Source organism: Crocodylus siamensis, chromosome 4 (genome assembly GCF_052110815.1).
Source record: "Crocodylus siamensis isolate JL-2025a chromosome 4, ASM5211081v1, whole genome shotgun sequence".
Classification (NCBI taxonomy): Eukaryota; Metazoa; Chordata; order Crocodylia; family Crocodylidae; genus Crocodylus; species Crocodylus siamensis.
This window is the reverse complement of record NC_143398.1, coordinates 85,033,599-85,057,654: the sequence shown is the minus strand read 5'-3', so window position 1 is coordinate 85,057,654 and position 24,056 is coordinate 85,033,599. Positions and strand designations below refer to the sequence as shown.

The following is a 24,056-nucleotide window of genomic DNA, read 5'->3' as shown; positions in this document are numbered from 1 at the left end:
TCATTTTGGTTTTTTTATCATAGAAAATCAGAGCTCCCCCGTCTCCTTTGCCCACCAGAATGCGGGTTCAGCTGTGGCTATCCCCTCCTGTGCTTTGTGGCGCTAAGCAAGCCTGATATGCCACCACAGCCCCCAGTCCCCTGGCCCTGCTGGGGCCCCTCACTCTCAACCAACAGTCCCCCCCTACCCCCAGCTCTACTGATGCTCCTCCTGACCCACAGTGCCCCATCCCCACTGGTGCCCTCCTGACCCACAGCCCCCCAACCTTCTCAGCCCTGTTGGAACCCCTCATAGTTTCTAGTCCCTTCACTCCTGATCCACTGCCCCCTGGCCCTGCCAGTGCCCCTCACTCCCAATTCACAGTCCTCCACATCCCCAAGCCTGCTGGTGCCCCTCACTTGCAACCTGCTGCTCTCTGCTCCCAGGTCCCAGCCTCCCAGTGTGTGAGAGGGGATGGGTATGTGGGGAAGGTGGGGTCTGGGCATAGGCAACATGGGGGGGTGGCAAAGGGGGAGGCACTGGTGGTGAGGTGGGGGGCCATAGGTGATGCATGGGGGGTAACAGGGAGGATGCAGGGTTGTGGCCTGGCCAGATCCCCCAAAATTTGCTGTAGCCCCCCCCATAACTCCCCTCCTAGCACCACCACTGCCTGCCCAAAGCAAAGCCCGGCCTGGCCCTGGCCCTGGCCCTGGCCCTGTGTAGATCTGGGACCACATGCCCCCCCCCCATGCCTTCTCAGATGAGTGGCGGGAGCAGCAGTAGGAGCTGTTGGATGAGTGGTTCCTGGATAAGCTGCGCTCAGCCCTCTCCCTTCCCGTGCCTCCCAGAAGAGCCGTGGCTCTGTCCTGCACGTGCCCCCCCTGGGCTGGGCAGTGCCTGCCCCAGCCCCACTCCTTTCCTTACAACAGGGGCCTTGATCTCCCCTCCCATCCCATTCCACTACACCAGTCTTACCAGCTGCATGCTGATCTCCACGCTGCTGGCTGTTTTCCTCACCACCTACATGCTGTGCTGTAGCTGCACGCATGCATGGGTCCTTTATCGGTCAAATTATTGTACACATCAGGCTGATTTCCGATGCAGACAATTTTCTTTATATTGGTGTTGATCCTATATCGGAATAATGTGTTTTTGCACCTCTATTTTGAAATGATTTGTTGTTGAGAGAAAATAATTAGTGTCCATCTCATTCAAATAATGTTTTAATCTCATGTTAGCCTCCTGTACACAAGGAAGGAATACTAGGAGATGCTGCCCTTTCTGCTATATATTTCATAAATCCCCAGCAAGCAGGGCTGTTGGCAGTTTAGCTTTCCCTGAATAGTTTTTCCTTTTTATTTCCAAAATGTAACAGAATATTTGGAAATATTTTTATTGCATATTTCTCATCTCTGAATTAGTTCATTGAATCTTCACTTTTTTTAGAAGAACTCTCTCTCTTTGTGAAGTATCTCTCTATAATATGTAGAACAGCAGCTGTTTGGTTATTGTTTTTAACTACAAGTTCCATAAAGTTTTTGTCATGCACTTTTTCCCACACCTCTTCCTGTTTTAACATCTCCTTTCATGTTGCTTCTTGCCCAGTTAATTTCACAAGTTATTCCAGCCTTGACTGTCTTTTCTTCTGCAAGTCACTGTCCTCTTTTCCATCCTGTTCACTAGTATGCAGTGCCTTCCCAATCTTGTTCATCAAGTTACTGATCTCATCTTTCTGAACAAGTGCCATGACCTCCTTCTTGCTGTGACAGCTTCAAGACATTACCTAACTTTTATATTTGGTAAGAAAGCAATAGATCAGGACTGCCCAATTTCTGGGCAGCCAGGACAGGTCACAGCTCACCCCAACTCCTGGGTCCTCACAGAGTGCTTAAGGCACCCCCACACCACAGCACAGGCAGCTTGGCTCCCCCTCCCCCAGCTGAATGTACCCCATGGGCTGCCCAGCTGTTTTTTTTCTGCCTCCAGCCCCCTCTGCCTCCAGCCCCACATGCCACTCGGGCAGCACCAACTAGTGCAGGTAGCCTAGCTTCGTCCATGGGGCCAGTCAGGAGGTGGTGGTTGTGTGTATGGCTTGTGCAACTGGGAGAGGGGAGAGTGGGGGAGCTAGGCTGCCCAGTGCTGTGTGCATGGTAGTGTGGGGAGGGGGAAGGTGCCGGGCAGCCTGGCTCCTCTCATTCACCTAAGCCATGCTGCGTGCACATCAAACGTCTTTTTTCTGGCCATGAGGGGGGAAATTTTTGCCCTCTTAATTGTTGAGCTCTCTGCTTAGAAGCAGGAGACAAAACTAGCAGATAACGTAACAAAGAGGACACAGACATGGTGGTTTTAGCAACTATTTCAGTGATAACTGAAAGGGAGATTGTGACAAGAAAAACACACTCCTTTCCTGGCTCTTGCAATGGTTGTTATTATCTACCTCTGATAATCTGAGGTTCCCTTACCTCTGTTTACCTTGTATAACTGAATCTTCAAATAATTCTTTAGAATGTCCTGTGTATAAACACCACTTTGGTCCTTAAATGATGGATTGGACTCATGTTTAGCCTTGGCAGATGCAAGATTTGAAATATACTGCAATTCTAAAATTAGGAAAGAAATAGGGGCACAGGGGTACCTTAAAGTCTCTGTCCCTCAATTAGAGGGAAAAGATCACAACTGGAGGCATCTTTAAGAGAGGATTAGTGATCTGTTTAAAAAATAATTTACAAAAATTGTGTTAAAATTATGCTTGATCTAAATTCATGGATATCTGTGTATATATTTAAAACATATGGATAACTTGAATCCTTCTTATAAAACAAAACCCTCTAGCTTGCCTATAAATATATGTCATTTTAACTCCCTGTTTAGATTTGTATAGGTAACTTTGATTTGTATGCATGTGAATAGCAATTGGTTTAGAGATCAAAAGTAAAGACTTGCATGAGAGGAAATAAATCTGTGTGTGAAAATTTCCCAGAAATATCAGGATGCATCTAAGGGTAGAGAAACTGTGCTAAAAGAATACTTTGGGACTTACTAATTCAGTAACTTCCTTACTGATTCTTTATTCACCCTTTCAAGAGTATTCCTATGACCATGTCTATACTTCTTTCTTAGATTTCTCCTACTTATAAAGCCGAATAGCGGTGTCTGATGGAAGTCATTTAAATGTCCCCAAAGTGTTTGTCTAAGCTCCAGGAGGAGTAAATGGGTGGGTGTTATTTGCTTGGTAGAAGATGTCTTGTTGGGGGAAGGAAGCAGCATAAATATTGCATATTTTTTACTCTAATTAAGCATTAGAACTTTTGAAATGGATAAGAAAAGCAAAAATGAATTTCTTGATGAAAAGTTGGCTGAATGCAATGAGGTTAATAACTGGGATTTCTCTGTTAGATTCCAAATGAATTAAAATGTACTTAATTTGCTTACAGTTTTGAATTTGTAATCTGTAAATAGCATATTTACATTTTGCTTCCAATAGGGGATTCATTTTATAGGCTTTCGTCTTGAATAACCTTGTCTAACATTAATTGGAAGCTTGAGCTGCTTACAGATGTGAAGAAAAAACTAAAACAGTGCTTTACTTTCAGCTTAGTGCACCCCCGCACCAAGTGCAGTGCATGTCCAGAAGAGGCATTGCATTGGTTTTACCTGGCTCACCTAGCTTCTGTATAGATTGGGCGCTTCAGCAGGCCTTTTTGGCGCTTTTATCTAGTAGCTGATTAAATCAGCTTTAGATAAGTGCCAAAAAGCCTGCTGAAGCGCGCAATCTATACAAATGCTGAGGTATGTCCTCTTCTGGTAAAACGCTGTTTTTGTGGGTTTTTTTCCATGTCTATCAGCGGCCTTGATATATGAAGCAGACTTTGCCTTCCAAATTACAAAAAATAATTTGCTGGTGTTCATTTGTATTTCATCATGTTGGGGGATTTTGTTGGCTTTTTTTACAAAATAATCCACCAAATGAGAGGCATTTTAATACCTTGTTTTGAGGAAAGCTATCAAATGTATAGTCTGAAGACAGTTTTCATTTAACTGTATTGTTAATCTCAACTTTAGTTTCTGAGTTTTTCTTGTTGAATACCTTAAATTACTGTATTTACTTAAATACAAGATGAGGTGTCCCCTGTCTCCCCCCCCCATATGCATGGGGGGGGAAAAAGCCTCTTATATTATTATGGCATTCAAGGAAACCTCATTAATATCATTAACTACATTGTCTATTGTTAAACTGCTGCCAAAAGCAGCATGTGCTCAGTAATCAACTGAAGTTGATTAAATGCAGCCCATGCATGACTGGTGCCACTGATGGCACCTACTGGGAAGTGGCTGTGGTGGTCTTGAAAGTGGCCATGGCCCTTCATCTAGTGCTGTCACTCCCTGGCCAGTGCTCACAGGGTGGGAACCGGTGCTCCTGCCTGCCTCCCCTGCCCATCACCTAAGTAGGGAGTGCAGCCTGTCAGGGGGGTGCATGTGTACCCCTTTGAACCCCTTATGCATTGCCACTGATGCAGCCAACACTCAACTTGACTATAAAACACCTGGCCCATATTGTCAGCCCTGACACCCTCCCCTTGGTGCCAATAATTCTTGGTTAAAAAAAAAAAGAAAAAATAAAAAAAAATCGTATCCAGGTCAAATTGGCCAAATCAGCTCTAAATCATACCAATTGAGCAGAATTCAGTCGTTCCAAAAACCATACTGATTGAGCAGAACTCAATAGTTCTAAATAGCATGTATAGTGCTACAACCAGAAGCTCCTTCCATCTCAGACTCTCATGCTGGGACTTCATAGACTCCAAAATCCATTGGGAGGCATCCTATGTTCAGACCCAAGGCTGGAGGTTCTGGGATTCAGATGCCCTCTACACTTGATCTGCACCATGCTTGCTATGACAAGGATAGGTTGGTGCAGCCCACCTGAATATGAAAGATGGTAGTGCCCATCTCATTGCATGGAGTACCCATTATCTTCCTCAGTGCCAGCTCTTTTTAAAGTCATGGTGAGCTGCTACACTGCATACATTTTAACTGAGCTGTGCCTTTCTTTTCCATTTCCAATGATTGCTGTATCTTCACCAATCTTAAATGTCTGGTAAATATCATGAAACAGGCCTCCAAACTGTTCACCTGGAATCCCTCTGTCTCCCCCTTTCTCAGCATGTTGCATATGATTATTGTGACCTCACCCTGCATTAGGTGCAGCTGGACGAAGTTGCCTTGCACCTCATCTGCATATAAATTTTTGGGGATTCCAGGACTTGTGACAAGAACACCTGGTTCCAGTCATGAATTGGGGGTGCTAATTAACAGGTGGATCCTTTGTGAGGTGAGGCTATCTATATACATATCTGAGCAAAATATGCTTTCTCTTGCCTTCTATAGCACCTACATCAATCAAGATAATGTGAAGGAGAAAAATTATTCTTGTTTTACTGGCATAGAAAACTCATTTATGGAAAGGCTGTGATTTTTGTCAAAAGTGTATTGAGAGCTGAGTTCTTTCATTGATCCCCAACTCTTGTTCTTCATATTGACCAACCTGCACCACCCTGGCTTTCATGCATTTTATTGAAATAAGTATAATACATCTGCAGTTAATTTCAGTAAACATCACTGATTAGAGATTCTCTGAACAGTATAGATGGGAATGATTCATTGCTTGGGCTTCTATAAGTGTGTAAAGTTTAATAATGTTTACCATACCTATAGGTATATCTGTGGTATAATGTAGACATACATACCTTTTTATTAAGCTTGACCTAATGACCTCCCATTTTAAAATTTTGGGGCAGAATCATGAAAGCAGTTCAGTATAGGCTTAAGTCATCCACATGTTCAGGAAACTACTTGACCCCCACATTTGTCTTGCTAGTTTTATACAAATCTCTTAAACATCCCTAAATACTACAATAAATGGTCTGGGCTCTGACCATTGATATATTCTTGCTCACCTAAAAATAATTCAAGGTAGTTGCATACTAAACTTAATGAACATATTTGCATGTCTGGATATGATTGAAAAATGCTATTTCTAACCTACTGTTTTCCATTTGCTTCACATCTACTTTAGTGAGGAACATTTAGTTTTGGTTGAAGCTTGTTCTGACTTCCTTTTGGCATTATTTTATAATAGTGTGCTGAAAGTTTGTGTGTGTGCAGCTTCTTTTGAGGGGACTGTTTTTAACTATTTCAGAAATACTAAATAATATGTATTTGATGTAACACATTTTGATTAGTATGAAGTATAACTATAGGTTGACTTGCTTTTAGCTTTTTTTGGTTGAAGATTGTATGAATTGTATGGATTATATGAATAAATCAAAAGGGTGAACTATATGAAAGAAGGGTACTGATTTCTATACAGTTATAAGAATTGCTTCTTGATTTTTAAAATCTGTATGTTCTCACCTTGGTAGGATTAAACTGGGGTTATGGACAAAAGCAGCTATCTTTTAGCTGCTTTTAAAATGGAAGGCTGAACTGCTTAGGGGGACACGTCAACTGTTCTGATCTGCCTGCTTTTGTCTTGGTACAAGTTACAGTAATTTAGCTGATTTTAACCATGAATGAAACCATATTGGTTGTGCTACACTTTTATGTCTTCAAATTCTTGTAGTGATATTTTACATCCTAACGGTTTATCTTGGTATCATTTGAAATTGATACCACTATGTCTGTCTATCTGGAATGCGCAGGTCGCTCCTCAGCTATTTGTACACAATCTTGGGGAGCTTTATTTTGTATCAGGCTTTCAAGGTAGCATTTGGAAACTTTAGCCTTAAGTTTTGTTTGTAAAACTTACTGTGGAAATGAGGGAAAGAAGAGGAAAGCCCTTGACCTTGGAAGTGCCTAATTAAAAAAAAAAAATCAGTCTGTTGTTTTCCTTTGTCCTGCCCCTGTGAGCATCCAAGGAGGCGTAGGTTGGGTTCTGTCTCTGGGGCCTCCGGGAGCAAGCAGGCTTTGGTCAGGCAAGCCGCTGGTGATTCCATTCTGTGATGAGTTACTTTCATTAATGGGTGCTGAAATTAAATGTTTCCTATTTGTGCCAAGACTTTCCCCTCCTCCTCTTCCCATGTGTTTTGGCTTCACCTAATTAATCTTTTCTCTCTTCCTAATGAAATTATGATTTCATAGCTGAATATATAGCTATAAAATCCAGGAAGAGAATACAGATTGCAAATTCAGTTCTCTTTATTTGAAGGATAGGCACCTGCCTGGGGTCATCTGACCCCAGCCCACTTTCCTGCCTAGGCAGGGGGTTGGACTCAATGATCTGTTGAGGTCCCTTCCGACCCTAACATCTATGAGCAGTGGTAATCTATGGGGTCACGTTGCTTGTAATGCTGTTGACTCTGCTGGCGCCCAGCCCGATGAATGATGTGGTAAATCATGAGCCTTTTGACTTAGCACTAATAGCATGCAGTTTGTACCAACACCCCTCCCCCTCTTTAAGCAGCACTTCTGTGTGTGTGTGTGTGTGTGTGTGTGTGTGTGTGTACAAAACCCCCCAATTTATTTTTGCTGCTCTAGCAGCGGGAGGGGGACAAATTCAAGGTAAACCTTCAATAATTAGATTCTGTCCCTGGAAAATTTAAATTTATAATTTTTTCCATGTACAGAATCTAGTTATTGGGGGGTCATGTTATATCTGGGGTTGTCTTATATTTGAGTAAGTATGGCTATTTAACTGTGATTTTAAAAAACAAGCACAGCTTGGCTTAATTCTTTTTGTGCTAAATTGCTGAAAGTGAAATTAAATAGGGGTTTATTAATAGTCATCACTCATGATGTTTTGAGAATTTAGCAATAAGTTTTTATGGAATGTTACTGCATTGACGGTTTATGGATTGCTTATGAAATTGTTCAGTGGATTGATGAAACTGTTGTAAAATTCTTGTGCAAATGGGTAGTTTTAATTTATAGCAGACTTCAGAGAGGATTTAATATTTTTTTTAAATCTTTTCTTTTTCAGACTCCAGGCAGAGTTGGATCCCAGAGCTCAGATTCGGATTCCTCTGCAACACCTGGAAATGCAGTGGATGTGAACAATGAAAGCTCGTCAGAGGTACTATAGGATAGTAGTACATGGAAATAGAGTCTCAAACTTGGGATCTGATCAACCTCATTTGTTGAAGCTTTAGGGAGATGATTCAGGGACCTTAACTAAATGATCCTTGTGTACATTGGCAAATACATGTGTGTGGGTTAAGAGAAGATTTCTTTGTGCTGATTCTGTACATGTTCGTTTCATGTTCAGCTTGTATGCAGTGAAGTATGAGCAGGAATATCTGCTGATATAATAATTGCACAGCAGTGATTTTTACACTTGACATCCCAAATGACGTGCATATTGCAGTATACAAAGAAGTTTTAGTATGTTGCGTGGTTTTTGCATTGCTATTTTGTCAGTTGCTTCAAAGGCTCATCAGGAAAAGCCTCCTCAGGCATAGGGTTTGTGCATTACTTTATCTTGATACCTGTCATAAAACTTATCTTAGGCTGTCTTACAAATATCTTGCATAAATTGATTAATGTGGTTATTGGTTGCATACCAAGTAGCAAATGGTACTAATTGAAGCTCCCTGAGGATCTGCAACAAAGTGCAGTGGTCATTTTAATTGCTGCAGGTAAATCATTGTTCTCTTATACTGAAATATCTAACACTCTTTGAACCTCTGATATTTAAGTATTTATAATGTTTAATCTTAAAAGGTATGGTGGTCCTCTCTCTGCTATGTAACTGGCCTGAGAACCTTTTCTACAACTACTTTGTGAGCAGCCACCCAAACCTGTTTGAAGGATCTTCCACCTACTGTTCTGTAGAACTGGGAGTCCCTGTTTATTCTGTTCTATCTAGGCTGGTTTCATAGTTTCATAGTTGGTAGGGTTGGAAGGGACCTGAGCAGATCATCAAGTCTGACCCCCTGCTATGGCAGGAAAGAGTACTGGGGTCAAATGACCCTGGTAAGGTGTTTGTCTAGCCTCCTCTTAAAGACCCCCAGGAGCCAGCACCACTTCTCTTGGAAGTTGGTTCCAGATCCTAGCCACTCTGACAGTGAAGTAGCGCCTCCTGATATCTAGCCTGAATCTACCCGCTGCCAGCTTGTGACTGTTATTTCTAATCACTCCTGGTAGTGCTCGGGGGAACAGGGACTTCCCCAGTGCCTGCTGGTCCCCCGCTGACTAGTTTGTAAATGGCTTGTTTGGTGGTTTTCCAGCCTAGAACACTTTAAAGTGCCGAGAAGTAAGAAAATATGTTTGGCCCCACAGAAGATCTGGGTATTTGCTCAGAGACTATGATCCTTCTATAAACAGCAGGGCTGGGCTAGAGAGAACAGAAGGATGAAGGACGGATATATTATTTGAACTGGTTGGACTTTTTTGAGTTAAAATCCCTGCTCAAAGCCCTCTTTTTTGTTGGAGGTAGAGCTCATGCTTGAGGATACAACTCTGTGTTGCCATATTTTTGTTGGAGATAGAACTCATGTCAAATCTACCTGTCCAAATAATTCATTCCTCTGGTAAACTTTAGCCGAAGGTGCTGAGTTTCTTGGACCCACCCAGGCAGTGCTTAGCAACTTGTTTAGGCTTCAGGCTGGAATGACCCAGTTCATGTCAGAGAATGGTGAGTGCCAGAATCTAGCTGCCATGGGCACTTTTCCCCATGACAGCATGGGGACAGCCACCCACTGCTGAATGCCACTGAAGTCCCATATCCTGCAGGCTGGATGTGGCGCCTGGGCTATAACTTGCCAACCCTTTCTCTAGTGCACCCGTCTACCTTCTTAAGTACTGTATCATTTTTTCCCAGTGGACTACACTGTGATTTGAAAACCCTACATAGAGAAAATAAAATCAGTTTTTCAGTTTGTCATGTGATATGCTCATCTAGAAATACTTTTGTTATTGCCCCATGTGTTAGATGAAAATGTGAGATGTAAGACTGTTAAATTAAATCAGCTATTAAATAAAAGCACCAAACAGCCCTGCTGAAGCACACTGTCTATACAGAGGCTGGGGAGCTGGGTCAAACTAATGTGCTTTCTCTTCCAGTAAAGCACTGTTTTGGAGTTTTTCCCCCCCCATATCTGTCAGTACCCAATTTGAACTCTCACCAGTTTTCTGCAACTGTTAAACTGGGTTTGCTAACTTGTGTACAATATAATTCTTTCTGTTTGCCTTTCTGTTTGTTTTATGAAAGCTCTGAAAAACGTATAAAATATGTTAGATTTTTACATGATACTTTATAATGGATAAATTGTGATTGCCTGTATGTAAATTGTCCCTTTGTACTACAGAGCAGTACCAAAAACCTTTCAAAACTGGTTAAAAATGGTTAACAGTCTTATGGCAGCATGTTCAAACTTAGTCGAAGATAAATTGGTTTATTTTCACATTTCTAATCATGCTTTTGTTTGCCTTTTCTATTATGATCTCATGATCTGTGAAATTGTCTTACAAAACTTCATAAACAAAAAGATACAGCCTCCAGCCTTCTTTGCTTTGTAAGAATTTTTAAATCCACCAATTTGACACCTTACCTGTTCTTACTCTTTCCATTGTTAGTTTAGATTAAAAAAAAAAATAAATGTACATTTCACAGGGCTTCATCTGTCCACTTTGTATGGGAATGTTTGTGACACCTACTGATCTGTCTGAACATTACCAAAATGAACATTTTGGGACAGAAACAAGAAGACAGGAGCTTCGTGACCTGCCTACAGTTACTGTGGGTCTTGTTTATTTGTTTCAGTGGCTTGGTAATGGGCTGCTTAAAATAAATTAAAAGTGTTTCCTTTCTGGATGCTTGGGTGTCAGCTTATTCCACTTTTTCTTGATGCTTAAAAAAACAAAACAATTATTTTTTTATGCATGCTTAAAACATGGTAAATTTAGTAAACATATATTTCATGGGTGCTCTTTGTCTCTATCTTTCTGGTTTGCAGCTGTCTCTCAGGTGGACTGTCTCTGATATTGGTGATTTTATATTTACATATTTTTGGAACAGTTTTTGCCTGATTTTATTTTCCTTTGAAATTCAGTATTTATACTTGATATACTTCTGTATTTGTCATGATAGTGAACCTAAAGCATAAGATTTTGCTAAATCACTGATGCAATGTAAATTTCATAATATAATTAATTAATTAATTAACCTTTTTAAGAGACTCTTAAATGTCCCTCTGGTTTTTGAGGTATAGCTAAGTTATTTTTGGAGTTATGGAACAGGGAGGAAAACATGGAGGAAAATTGGAATCTTTAAAATCTTTTAAAATTCCATTTTTAAAATATTTTACTAAGGCACCTCAGCTATACTGGCAAAGGTGCAAGGATAAATAGCATCTGATAAAGCTCTTAAGTTATTTTTGTTTCCCAATAATTTACAAGATGACTTAGTTAAGTAGCTTTTGTGGTAGGTCAACTTTTGGACTTCTAAGGATCAATCAATCCTCTGTCGATCAAGTCATCTGTCTTAAATGTGTATGCGGGGGGACATATGGCGAAATTGCTGACACTCAGGTAGAAAAAAAAAAAGAGAACTATAGCCATATCAGGAGCTTATTGGAAAGGAGTGGAAGTTGGATTAAGGTTAAGGATGGCATTCCATTTTAATACGTAGGTGGACGTATTTTACATCATAGAACAATGAGTCTAGAACTGGGGTTGGCAATATATAGCCTGCAGACTGTATACGGCTTGTGGACATGGCAGTGGGGGCTTGGGGCTTCTACCATGGGGTGGTGGTGGTTGATGGGCCTTAGTGTCTGTTTGCCTCTGACCTGTGCTGGGTCGTTTTGGCCTATGGGCCAAGCGGGTGGCCTGGGACCAGTCCATGGGCTGGATGAACGGCACGGGGCTGGCCCTGCAGGCCAGACTGAACCCATTGACAACCTGACAACCTCCTCACCGTCTTTCTTAGCTCTCCACACCATGCCAGATCTAGTGCCTGCTCTGGCTTGTCTGGGACTGTTGCAGGCAGTGCCTGCTTTGAGACCTGTGCTGCATGTGTACCCTGGACCAGGCAGAGTGGGCACCACATGCAGCAGGGAGGATGGGCATTCTGGAGTGTGGGAAATGAGGAGTCTGGGTATTGTGATATATCAAGATAGCAAGGCATGCAAATAGGAACTGTAGGGATTGCTTGAAGATGCTCTTGATCCTTTTTTCAAGATGCAGTGCCAGCTGGCTTATAGTTGAGAAGATCTGGCTTAGTTTTGTGAGCCATACAACTTTGATATTTGGCTCCTAATAGTCCATTAGCACCAAATGTTGCCTTTTATTAGTAGACTAGCAAATTGCCCATCAACAATGACCAGGAGGATGGAGGTGGGGGGGAAGCTTGGTAGCCCTATCCTTAATCCTCCCTGCCCCCATGGCTGCTGCCACCTCTCAGGAGTTGGGGGAGGGGCTTAAGCTTGCCCCGCTGTCCCTTCCATTCCCCTCTGCCAGCACCCTGCACCACTGCTGCCAGGTGGGGGGTGGGGGGGTGAGGCCAGGTGGGGGCGGGGTGAGGCCAGCTGTGCGGCCTCACTTCTCCGCTCCATCCCTACTTTCATGGTGGCACTCTGCCACCTCCAGGGAGCAGAGGGGGAGGGGTTCTTTCAGAAAGCAATCAGCATGCTCCAAGAGCATTACAGACAGACTGATGGACCAAGCCCTCTATTATATTAGAATTGTGGTTGTCCTTACTGCAAGAAATAACAATAACTTTATCATTATGCTTAGATAGGGTGAAGCAGAACCCTGTCTGGACAAAATCCTGCCTGAGAGACGGAGGCGGTGAGCATGAGGCAGGGGGGTCCTAGGTGAGGTTGGGAGTCTTACTTGCCCCAGAGACTTGGTCATAGAAAATTAGGTTTGGAAATGACCTCAAGGGTTCATGTAGTCAGTCTGACCTGCTCAGAGCAGGACCATCCCCAGCTATATCACCCCAGCCAAAGCTTTGTCTAGCTAGGTTTTGAAAGCGTCCAAGGATGGAGCGTCTTCTACCTCTGGATAATCTGTTCCAGTGTTTTACTACCCTCCTAGTGAGAAAATTCTTCCTGATATCTGACATAAACTTCCCATGCTTCAACTTGAGACCATTGCTCCTTGTTCTGTCATCTGCCACCAGTGAGAACAGTCTAGCTCCATCCTCTTTCGACCCCCACCCTCTTCAGGTATTAAATCCTCCCTTAGTCTTCTGTTCTGTAGACTCAATAAGCTCAGTTCCCTCAGTCTTTCCTCACAAGTCACGTGCCCCAGCCTCCTGACCATTTTTATTGCTCAGCCAGTCAGCCCCCACCCTTGCTGGTACATGGGATTGTTCTGTCCTAAGTGCAGGACTTTGGACTTGTCCTTGTTGAACCTCATGAGATTCCTTTTGGCCCAATTCTCCACTTTGTCTAAGTCACTCTCAACCCTAGCCCTACCCTCCAGCGTATTTGCTACTCTCCCCCGCTTGGTGTCATCTGCAAACTTGCTAGGGTGTACTCTATGCCATCTTCCAGGTCGTTGATGAAGACATTAACCACAACTGGCCCTGGGACCGACCTCTAGGGCACTTGATACCAGCTGCCAACTAGTCTTTGAGCCATTGATTATTACCTTTTGAGCCCAATGCTTCTGCCAGAGTTCTGGCCACCTTACAGTCCATCCAGCCCATACTTCCTTAGCTTGCCTGGGAGAATGTTGTGGGAAACCATATCAAAAGCCTTACTGAAATCAAGGTACACCACATACGCCAGTCTCCCTGCATCCACAGAGCCAGTCATTTCATCATAGAAAGCAGTCAGGTTGCCGACTGTTCCTTTTTCTCCTCCAAGTTCTTAGAAATGGATTCCTTGAGGATCTGCTCTGTGATTTTTCTAGGGACTGAGGTGAGTCTGACTGGTCTGTGGTTCCCTGGATCCTCTTTCTTCTCTTTCTTAAATATGGGCACTTTCCAGTTATCCAGGACCTCTCCTGATTGCCATAAGTTTTCAAAGATGATGTCCAATGGCTCTGCAATCTCATTAGCTAACTCCCTCAGGTGCCTCCCATCCAGCCCCATGGAGTTGTATACGTCCAGCTTTTTCTAAATAGTCCCTAACCCATTCTTTCAACACTTAAGGCTGCTCACTTCCTCCCCAAACTGTGCTGCCTGGTGCAGTAGTCTGGGAGCTGACTTTACCTGTGAAGACTGAGGTAAAAAGGCATTGAGCATGTCAGTCCCTTGCTGTTGCTGCTGCTTACAGCAGTGGTATGGTACTGGGGGATGCTGTTCTGGTGTCTCCTATAAGTTGGAACAGGGTGGTGCCCTGCTAGTTCATGCTTTATTATGCTAGTGACCTCGAGGCCTCTGTGCCATTCATTCCAGTCACAGTCCAAGTGTCTTCCATCTTTGGGACCCTTTATCTGTTTCATTTACAAAGCAACCAGGACTCCAGTGATTGTGTTTAGTAGCTTGGAACCCAAGCCTTCACATTCAAAGATGGTGGATGCCTGATGAAAGCAAATTTCCTACTTGCATGCAGTTTTACAGAACTGCTACTTAGTATCTAATTTAATATACTTCAAAGTTTCTGTCGCTTTTTTTACTCCTTAATGAGCTGTCGACAAGTTAAAGAGTTTACTTTCTTCTAGCTGGCAGGTCTTGAACATTGAACCTGGCAGATAAAATTCAAGCTCAGTTGTTTCTGGCTCACGTCTCATCAATGGTAATACAAAAGCTACAGGAAAATCTTAATTAACGATTAAGTTTATATGTGTGCCAAAACAGATTCCAGCTCTTCCTTCTAAAGCTGTGTTGAGTCTGCAGTACTACTTGAGTAAAACGTAAGATTTTTTTTTTTCTTTTTTGGTAGTCAGAGGTAAATGGATAAGATGAAGAATGAAAGTAGGTGCAGCTATATTGAATAGTGTCTTTTACACCATTTCTCTCAGGACATGTATTGTCTAGGAAGATCCCCACTTTGTTATCCTTCATATCAGTTTGTGTGTTGTGTTTTGACTGGTACAAAGAATAGATTTGAATCCATTGTCAGTCCCTAACCTCATTTGCCTGTACTTTTAACTTAAAGTCTAGTGCAGTTTTTTGGTCAGTACATAAGCCTTTTGAAGTAAATGATCATACATTAGCTCACCCTTGGGATGCTTCAGCAAGTAGTTTAATCCATTTTGGAGAACTTCTTGGGAATTCAGTTAATTGCCTTGGTTAGTGTTCAAAAAATAAATCCAGGAAACCACTCTTTATTTTACAGCTCTGAAAAGCATTCATGTCACCTTGCTTTATATTGATCCTCAATATAATCAGGTCCTAGATGTTTACAAGGAACTGTGACCTGTGTCGGTGGTCTGTGATCAGACCACATTAGAATTTGTTTTGAGGATAATATGTTTGTGTACCATACCTGCTTTCATGGTCATTCATTAGTGACAATTATGGAAGTCTTTGACTTCCATGCAAATATGAATGCTAAATATGGGATTGTTTTTCACAAAACCCATTTTGGGAATAAAGATGGTTTCTAGGCAAAAATTACGGCTTCTCCCTGAGCCCAATTTTCAACTTGCTCATAACATTTGTGTTTCTGTGAAAATAGGGGCTTAGTAAGAGTAACTGTAGAAGTAAGACAGGTGCTATTTCAGATGAGTGGGTAGCTGTGTAAGTCTGAAGTCAGACAGAAGTTAGGCCAGAGTGGCACCTCAGAACAAGGGACAAGAATTGGCAACACTTTGCCAGGCCAGAGCTTGTGACTTAGTGTCTTGCTGCATAAAGCAAATCTCTGCCACCTAGGGTGCCCAAGCTGCCTGTGCTTATTCTTTTTGTAGATACCTGGCCCTTCTGCAGTGAAGTAAGCACAGGCACATGGTTCTGCAGGGGCCTGAGCAGCTCCATGTAGCTGTATGCAGCTCTTTGTGGTTGTATGCTGCCTGACCCTCCATGTAATGCAGACTGTCAGATCTGACCTCTTCCTGGGCAGAATGTGCATGGGGGCTGTAAGTTGCCAATCTTTGCCCTACAGGCTAACTGATTCTGAAGCATGTGCTTTTTTAGGCAGGAGCAGGCTATTTGTCAGCTGCAGTGAATTAAAACTGAAACTGTGTACATGAAACTGGTGTTTCAGGTTAAGTACAGGCATTCAAAAAGCCCGAGCCTGAATTAATTCAATCTTTGCAGGTTAGTTTAACCTGCGAAGATTGAACCAAAAAGCAAATGATTAGGCATTCACTTTTGGTTCTGGAAATGCAGCCACATGCCTGCAGTGGCCCAGACTAGAAGCCAGGGGTGTGCAAACGTGAGCCCTGCCTTCCCTTCAGGCTGCAGGGAAGCTCAGCTGAGGGAGGGCATGCCCAGACCCTGGCAGGCTGAGTATGACTGGGGAGGGGTTTAAATCCTCACCCTGGCCTGCAGGGATCCCAGCTGGGGTCTGCCCGACTTTTTTCTCTCCTGCTTGTGGTTCAGCACAGCCCAGGACTCCCAGAGACCCTCCTCCCAGCAAGGGGGTGATCCTGCGGCGCCTTCTCAGCCATTAGGGCTGGGGTTTCGCTTGGGGCAGCCCAGAAGCAAAGGTCAGATCGGGAGGAGGGAAATGGCCCTGAGCTCAGATGGGGACACACACAAGAGGGGTTGTGGAGGCACCGTCCTGGATGTGAGCCCCACCAAGCAGAAAGGCCCAGGTTGGGGGACGGGGGCAGGGAAGGGGTTTGAGTGTGTCTGCTGGCCCAGGGCAGAACTGAGCTGAGCATGCAACTGGGGCAGCAGCTCCTGCCCTGCGGCTCCTTCTACCTGCTGGAGAGTGGTGGCCAGGTCAGACCTGGCCTTCACAGTGGTGCACACAGCACGGGGTCACACCCTCTGCCCCAAGCGCCATCACCTGCATCTCCTGGGCCACCAGGCACTGACCTGGGTACAGCCTCCTCAATGTTCCTCAGTGGTGGTGGTGTGGCATGATGCCATGTACCAGGCACAAAGCGCTACCCTTACAGCTTCCCAACTGCCACCATCGGGGGTCCACCCTGGCTATACTGGTAGGTGCTGCCTGCGCAGTCAAACTATGGTGGGCTGCTGGGTGGGCAGACGGTGGCAGTGAAGCTGTCCATCAGTAATGCACAAGAATATAATTATTAAGCTTAAATTAATTTTACATTTGAATCGCCTCAAATGCTTTCTCTTTTTATGTGGGAGGACACCAGGAAATTCAAGTAGATCAATTATTATATCTATTTTCATAGACATCAGGGCTGGAAGGGACCTCGAGAGATCATCAAGTCCAGCCCCCTGCCCAAAGGGGCATATTTATTGATTGAAGGATTTATTAGTAAGGCTGCAAGTAAATCTTAGCAAAAAAATTGGCTATACATATAGACAGGGTGAATTGAAATAGTTTTTTGTTGTAAGATTCCCTTCCAAAGGCAGATAAATTAGCCTCTGTGGTTATTGACATTTGTTATTATGTTTACTGACATTTTAGGTCATAAAAGTTGAATTGAGTGGAAAACTATTTCCAACAAAGCTCCTCAGCTTTCCAAAAAAAAAGTCCTTTTCTGTATTGGGATGAAACCAAGACTTCCTGAAATTTGTTGCCTGGCAAGACACCTATCTAAGAATAACCATGGCTTTGTGAGTTGGGTACTCACTTAGTGGGAGATGTAGGTTAAAAGCTGCCTGTTTTAGTTGGAAAAGGGACTTAAATACTTGTCCCTCATTCCAAGTGAGTGTCCTCACAGGCAGGCTCCTGGCTTTTCTGATTTTCACCAGAAATTCTATCATTAAGGCTAGGGAGAGACATGTGAAAAACCTGAGCCTGAGTTTATTCAGTCTTTGCAGGTTAGTCTAACCTGGCTAGGATAAATCAGTTTTGTAACCAGGCAGACATCCCAGAAATGCAGGCATATGCCTGCAGTGGCTCAGGCTAGAAGCTGGAGGAGGCTAAAGCAGCCCCTCCCTTTGCTTCCACAAGGCACAGCTGAAGGGGTGTGTGGCCAGGCCTCAGCAGGGTGCTCTGATTATTCCTGCCACCACCCCCCAGCAGCCCAGCAAGAAATGTTTATCACCCTTAACTCAGTGTTTACCAATTCATTAAGAAAACAAAGCCTCTTTCCAGTAACTAATGGAGCTCTTCTTAAACAGCTCTTCCAAGGAAGGACAGTAAGCTACCTGTTGATTAGCTCTAAAAAGCCTGTCTGCCTGTTGTTTCCCATAGCACAGACCATAGCCAGCATGTGGTCTGTTAGCTAATGCTGAGGTGTCTGTGTAAGCCAGAGGCAAGGGGGAAATAATCCCTGTTTAGCAGGGAGAAGCCAAGCAGACACTGTGCCTGCAAATCCTTGCCTAGCTGCAGCCACAGCAGAGGGGAGGGGCCAGCCAGCCCTGTTATGGAGCATAGAGCCCTGCCCAGCTCAAAGAGCATGCTGGGATGCTGAGGGTGCCTGGTTTATCTTAAACCAGCAAGGGGTCTGAGACAGACATTGCATAAACCAGTTTGAGCCAAATTAGTTAAACCTGGTTGAATGTAGTATCAGACTAATCTCAAACCAGTTTCAGCCATTTTGAAACTGGTTTATGTACAATGAACATCTGTTCTGTTACAGGTTTAAATCGGTTTCTGATCATTTAAACCAGTTTGTGTGTAATGTTTGTCCCTAGCCTAAGTGTTACAAACTCACTCCATTGCTTAGAGGCATAAATGGAAACCTAGTTAGCTTTGTAAAAAGTGTTCAGTCTGTTTCAGTTCTCCACTGCTATCTTTTGTGAGTTGTTACTATATTGTATAAATATTTTGATAAAATTTATGAAATGTCAACTCCTAACTGTAGTATGTGTGGAAAAGTTAGTGCATGCCATAGTACATGGCTACTTTCCTCTAAAAAAAAATAAAATAAAATAAAAAATAAAGTAATGGTGTGCTAATTTTATAAAAATCAGCCCTTTATTTATGTAAGTGCCTCACCGTCCCATGTAAGCATCTCAAACCAGCTATTTTCTCCCATCAACTTACGACTTTAAATTAAAAATATATATATTTTAAAAATTGCTCCCAAGGTGCATCAGAGGCTGAGTGTTTACAGCTGAAGTAGAAATCCATTTAGAAAGCATTTCTAACCTCTGTTCTAAAAAAGGATGGTCTTAGGTAGTGTAAATTAATATAGCTCAAGTCAAGTCTTCAGCTTCTGAAGAGTATCTTGCAAAGTGTTGGCATGGGAGCAATTTGAAAAAAGATAGATCTTGCTGACTTAATTCCTTCCCCAAAGCAGAGTTGGCCATTTATTGGAGCTATGCCAGTTTGACCCAGCTGAGAATTCGACCCTCAGGCTTACCTAAGTAACTTTATAATGAATATTATAGTTGTAACACCAGCATTTTGCCAGTATGCAACATGTATATCATAATAATCTAATTAATTTGGGTACCACAGAGTGTTGTGTTTATTTCATGGTCAGCAGTTCAGTAACTTGGACCTCACTGGAAAATCTGTTTTATGTTGCTGCTGTTTGTGTTCAGTGCACGAGTGTTTGATATCTTCTCTCAAAGTTGATCCAGTTCCTATAATGAAGTGGCTAATATTCAAGATGCTAACATAGTATTCTAAAGAATATCTCAGAGTTGGCATTTAGGTACATGTGGGAGAGATGGAACCTGGAGCATTGCACTGTACAGTGGAAGTGGCAGTTAAATCTTCCTTTTGCATTGTTTCAATATGTTGTCCCTGATATAACTATACTGCTGTAAAAGGCAGCTGGTTGACTAGGCTAAGAGAAAAAGAATGAATTATTTGCTTTTATGTGGCTATCAGCTCTGTTATCACAGCATCAATATCACATCCATTCTTCCATTCTACAATGAAAAGTACACTCACATACCACTTAATGCTTCAGATGAATCAATTATTAGGACAGGAGAGAGAGAGCGCACAGCATGTCTACACATACCCTTCATGGCAAGTGTAGGTTTAGATACGATCAAGTTGAATATCTTCTCAACACTAGCATTTTTTTAAGCATTACATCTTAAGAGAACTTTTGAATGTAATGGGCTCATTGAGATTAGTTCATTTGGAATTGTTTACAGACCTAGCGTGTTTATTTTCTCTAAACGTATGTTTTTAAAAGAATATTCACAAAATAGGAAAAGGTTTTTTTGCTATAATCTTGATCTTAAATTAAGATGTTCCCGTCCAGTGGTCTCGGACCCTCCACAATCTTTTATAAATATACTAAGTAGATAACCTGGGATTTAAATAAAAACTCAAGCTTTTGTTTTACTAGTCACAAATAGCAAGTAATAGATGGGTGGAGAGGGAGTGCCATGCTATTAGTGATCTGCTTAACACAACATGCAGTTTAGGTGATATACTATTAGCTTTGCCTTAAACTTAATTTAATCCTGTTATGCGTTGTTGTCCTTCATGGACGAAGACGACAACATCCGGGGGATCGAGGGGAGAAAGAAAATAAGTAGGAAAGAAAAAGGGAGGGAGGAAAAAGAAAAGATAAAACAGAAAAAGGAAAGAGAAAGGAGGGGGGTGGAGGCTACATCATGTGCATATGTAGGTCATTTATAATCCTGATCTTTGCCTTGAACAGTCTGCTGCAGCAGGGGCAGGAGAGCCATGAGGACTGGTGTCACGGAGTCACGTAAGTGCCTTGTGACTGCGAGTGTGATTGGCAGAGCTGCCAATCACCCGGGCAGCTCAGGTGCTGGTTACCAGGGTGACCAGGCGGGTCACATGGCCAGAAGGGGGCAGGGCCGGGCCTTTATAAACAGCTTAGGCTGGAGCCTGCCTCGCAGTTCCCTTCTGGCTGCCGCAGGAGCTCTGCGGCTGAGCTGAGTGGCCCGAGTTAGTAGTCGCAGCCTTACCACGCTAACCGGCCGCGATGATGCGGGGGACAAGAACGCCCTAAAGGGAGGTAGGCTTGAGAGTCTTGGTGGGGGCTTGTGTTTATGTTTGGAGCAGAGAGACTCTGTGTGGTTTATGTTACAGCTGGGTGGCTTGAGCTTATGTTACAGTTTGCACCGGAGGACCGGGTGAGGCTGTAGGGGAGTGAGGAGGCCTCACGGGGGCTCCCCAGCCGTTTGGGGGTTCCTGGTGCCCAGTAGGGGCACAGTGCCAGCGGAGCACTATTGTCTGTGCCGGAGAGGCACCGTATTGCGCCAGGCAGGCGCAGTGTGTGGGGTTGCAGACCCCAGCCCATAAGGGTGGTGGTTTGCCTAGTGGGGGCAACCGGACCCAGAGAAGAGTAAAGGGGACAGGCGTGGCAGCGGTTGCCTGTGCCCCTAGCGTGCAGAGCGCGGTAGCGGCCCCTGAGAGGGTAAGGCCCCAGAGCGGGGCAGAGAGAGAGCGCGGTAGTGGCCCCAGAGAGGGCGGCAGTATCAGGCCCCAGAGTGGGGCGGAGAGAGAGCGCGAGGAGCGCGGTATCGGCCCCAGAGGGGACAAGACCCAGTACAGGGCGGCAGCTTTAAGCCAGGCCCAAAGGGCGCCGGTATTAGGGCGGCGGTAGCGAGCCCGGCCCAAGGGCGCAGAGCGCGGGCTGGAAGATAGGGCGCCAGGCGGGCGAGGAGCCCAGGGTGCCTAAGAGAGAGAGAGAGAGGGCACCAGAGGGGCGAGGGACCGTACAACGTCCCCCAGAACAGCTGCGAGGCTTGGGGCATGCTGAAGGGGAGGTTGGAGGCACGCAGAGCCCTTAAGGCGGGGCGCATAGGGATACCCCAATTCGGAGTAGGGGCAGGAACATCGGTACCATCAACTAGGGGAACAGAGGCAGCCTCCCATACAACTTATTTGTCATCAAAGTCGTGGCGGGCGAGATTCTGAGGGTGCTGAGTCCACCCTAACGGCCACTCCTAGGCCCCACTCCCTCACAACTGGATATAGGAGGTTTTCGTTTTCCTGGCCACACATTTCCTTCATTGGTTCTGCTGTGCGTTGCTGTTCGAAGGCCAGTGCTCCATTCTAGATTGATGACCTCCAGGATGGATGGTCATGAGCAATTTGCTCCCACGACTCCAGGTTGATGTGAGCAAATTGATCTTTAGTGACACCTTTAGAGTGTCCTTGTACTACTTCTATAATGCACCGTGAAAACGTACTCCATTTGACAGTTTGCCGTTTGTGTTGGGCAGTCTCAAAAGGTGACTGGCTTATCTCAGCTGTGGAGTTTCAGTAGAGTGTGAATACTGGGGAGAGCTGATCTTCTGAGCACCTCGGTGGCTGGGATCTTTTTCTGCCACTTTAGTATCTTTTGCAGGCAGCACAAATGGAAGTGGTTTAGTTTCTTGGTATGACGTTGGTAGGCAATCCAGGTTTTGCAGGCATATAGAAGGGTTGGGAGAATGATGGCTTTGTAAACCTTCAGTTTTATTGACATTCTAATGCCTCTATGATCCCAGATGAACTTACTGAGTCTGTCGAAGATCATGCTGGCTTTTGCTAGTCTTGCATTGACTTAGTTGTCAGTGTGGACAGCATGGGAAAGTGTGCTGCCTAGATGGACAAACTTGTCAACCATCAACAGTTGTTGGCCTGTTGGCCTATAACTGAGATGCATGGTTCCTGGGATGTTGTGCCAGGTGAAGGTTGAAACATCACTTAGGTCTTCTTCGTATTGATAGAGAGTCTGAAGTTGTCACTGGTTGACAAGAGTAGGTCCATGGACTGTTGTATGTCAGCCTGTGAGCCTGCGCATAACATATAGTCGTCAGCGTGCCTGTTTTTAATCCTGTTATATGGTATAGCAAATGGAGCATAGATGCTAATTTTGTTATGAAAAAAGAGGAAAAAATATGTAAAAACTTATCAGTAAGATTTGCAGGAACATTCCAATTTCTGCAAGTGAAGTTTGCAATGTTAAGGCTGAAATACAGAATTATAGCTTATGACAGTATGGGCGTGTCTACATGTGCTTTTTATGTGTGCTTAAACTTAATGTGCATTTGCCTAATGCAGGGGCGGGCAATTATTTTGGGCGGAGGGCCGCTTACTGAGTTTTGGCAAGCCATCAAGGGCCGCACGATGGGCAGCCAGGGGCAGATCAATATTAATTTTCTAAATTTTTTAGGGGTTCCATCGGCTGGATAGACTGGCCTGGTGGGCTGCATTTTGCCTACCCCTGGCCTAATGTATGTTAAGGCAATTTAGGCGAGCGTCTACACGTGCATGAGCTAATATGCCTTAACGTGAGCATGTGGACCAACTTGGGACTCAAGTTAGTTCCAAGTCAGTGGACACAGTGCCAATGCAAGTTAGCCATTTGCACCTAAATTTGATACCTGCTTTATGCAGGTATCAATTTTAGGCATGAATAGCCTAAAATCACCATTTTTAAGGCTCATTAAGCATGTACACACTAGACGTATGTCCTTAATGTGCCTTAAATTGGGCTAAAAAGCACCTTTAAATTGGCATATGTAGATGCACCTATATATCACTGAAGAGTGGGTGTTTTGAAACACCAATGCATGTGAAGAATGAAGGCAGAGCCCTTTAATCTTGCTTATACAAAGTTATAGAGTCAAAAAATACAAAACGCCGAGGATTTACCTACTGTAGATTCTTTAACCTCAAGTTAATAGGCTTCTAGTTAAACTGAGGTGGTTACTGTGCTACAGGCTAGTCTGGAAATCTGTAAACTGTTTAAGGTCACTTCATGGCAATTACTTTAACTAACCTAAATAGATTGAGTACAGGCAAAGTAAAAAGCAATACTGTATGTCTGCTGTAGGTATTCTGCAGTTTAAATGGATGATACTAATTTATTTATATAAAATAGATAAATTTGCTTGAGGTGGTTTTCTAGCTGGCTTGCTTATGGTTTCATCAATATATATAAAACTAGAAGTAATTCCATACCTCTCTCTATTTCCTTGCTATTAGTGTTACAAGCCGTCAGGTATTTCAGTAAAAAGCAGGAACTTGATATGGGTATCATGAACCATGAGTGGGCTTTTCTGAGGGTCTCAGTTTTTCAAAATTAAAAAAAAGGTTGTTAGAAGAGGGATCTGTTCCTTTGAAGGAACTTCCATGTAGTCTTTTCTTTTTTTAACATAGTCATCCCCCAAACACTTTGAAATATAGTGGCTGAGTTCTTTGTAAAGAAATTTTAGTTTTCTT

The 24,056-nt window shown here is 43.6% G+C and overlaps 1 protein-coding gene across 2 annotated transcripts in view; it reads left to right on the top strand.

Moving 5' to 3' along the window:
* Nucleotides 1–24,056, top strand: part of EEA1 (early endosome antigen 1) — a 114,582-nt gene that overhangs the window by 8,741 nt on the left and 81,785 nt on the right. The window contains exons 2-3 of one of the 2 annotated variants that reach the window (XM_090042681.1): nucleotides 7,958–8,050; nucleotides 10,589–10,714. In XM_090042681.1, the coding sequence (XP_089898807.1) occupies nucleotides 7,958–8,050; nucleotides 10,589–10,714 (219 nt within the window). The remainder of the gene's footprint in view (nucleotides 1–7,957; nucleotides 8,051–10,588; nucleotides 10,715–24,056) is intronic. The other variant, XM_090042682.1, reaches the window with a different exon arrangement.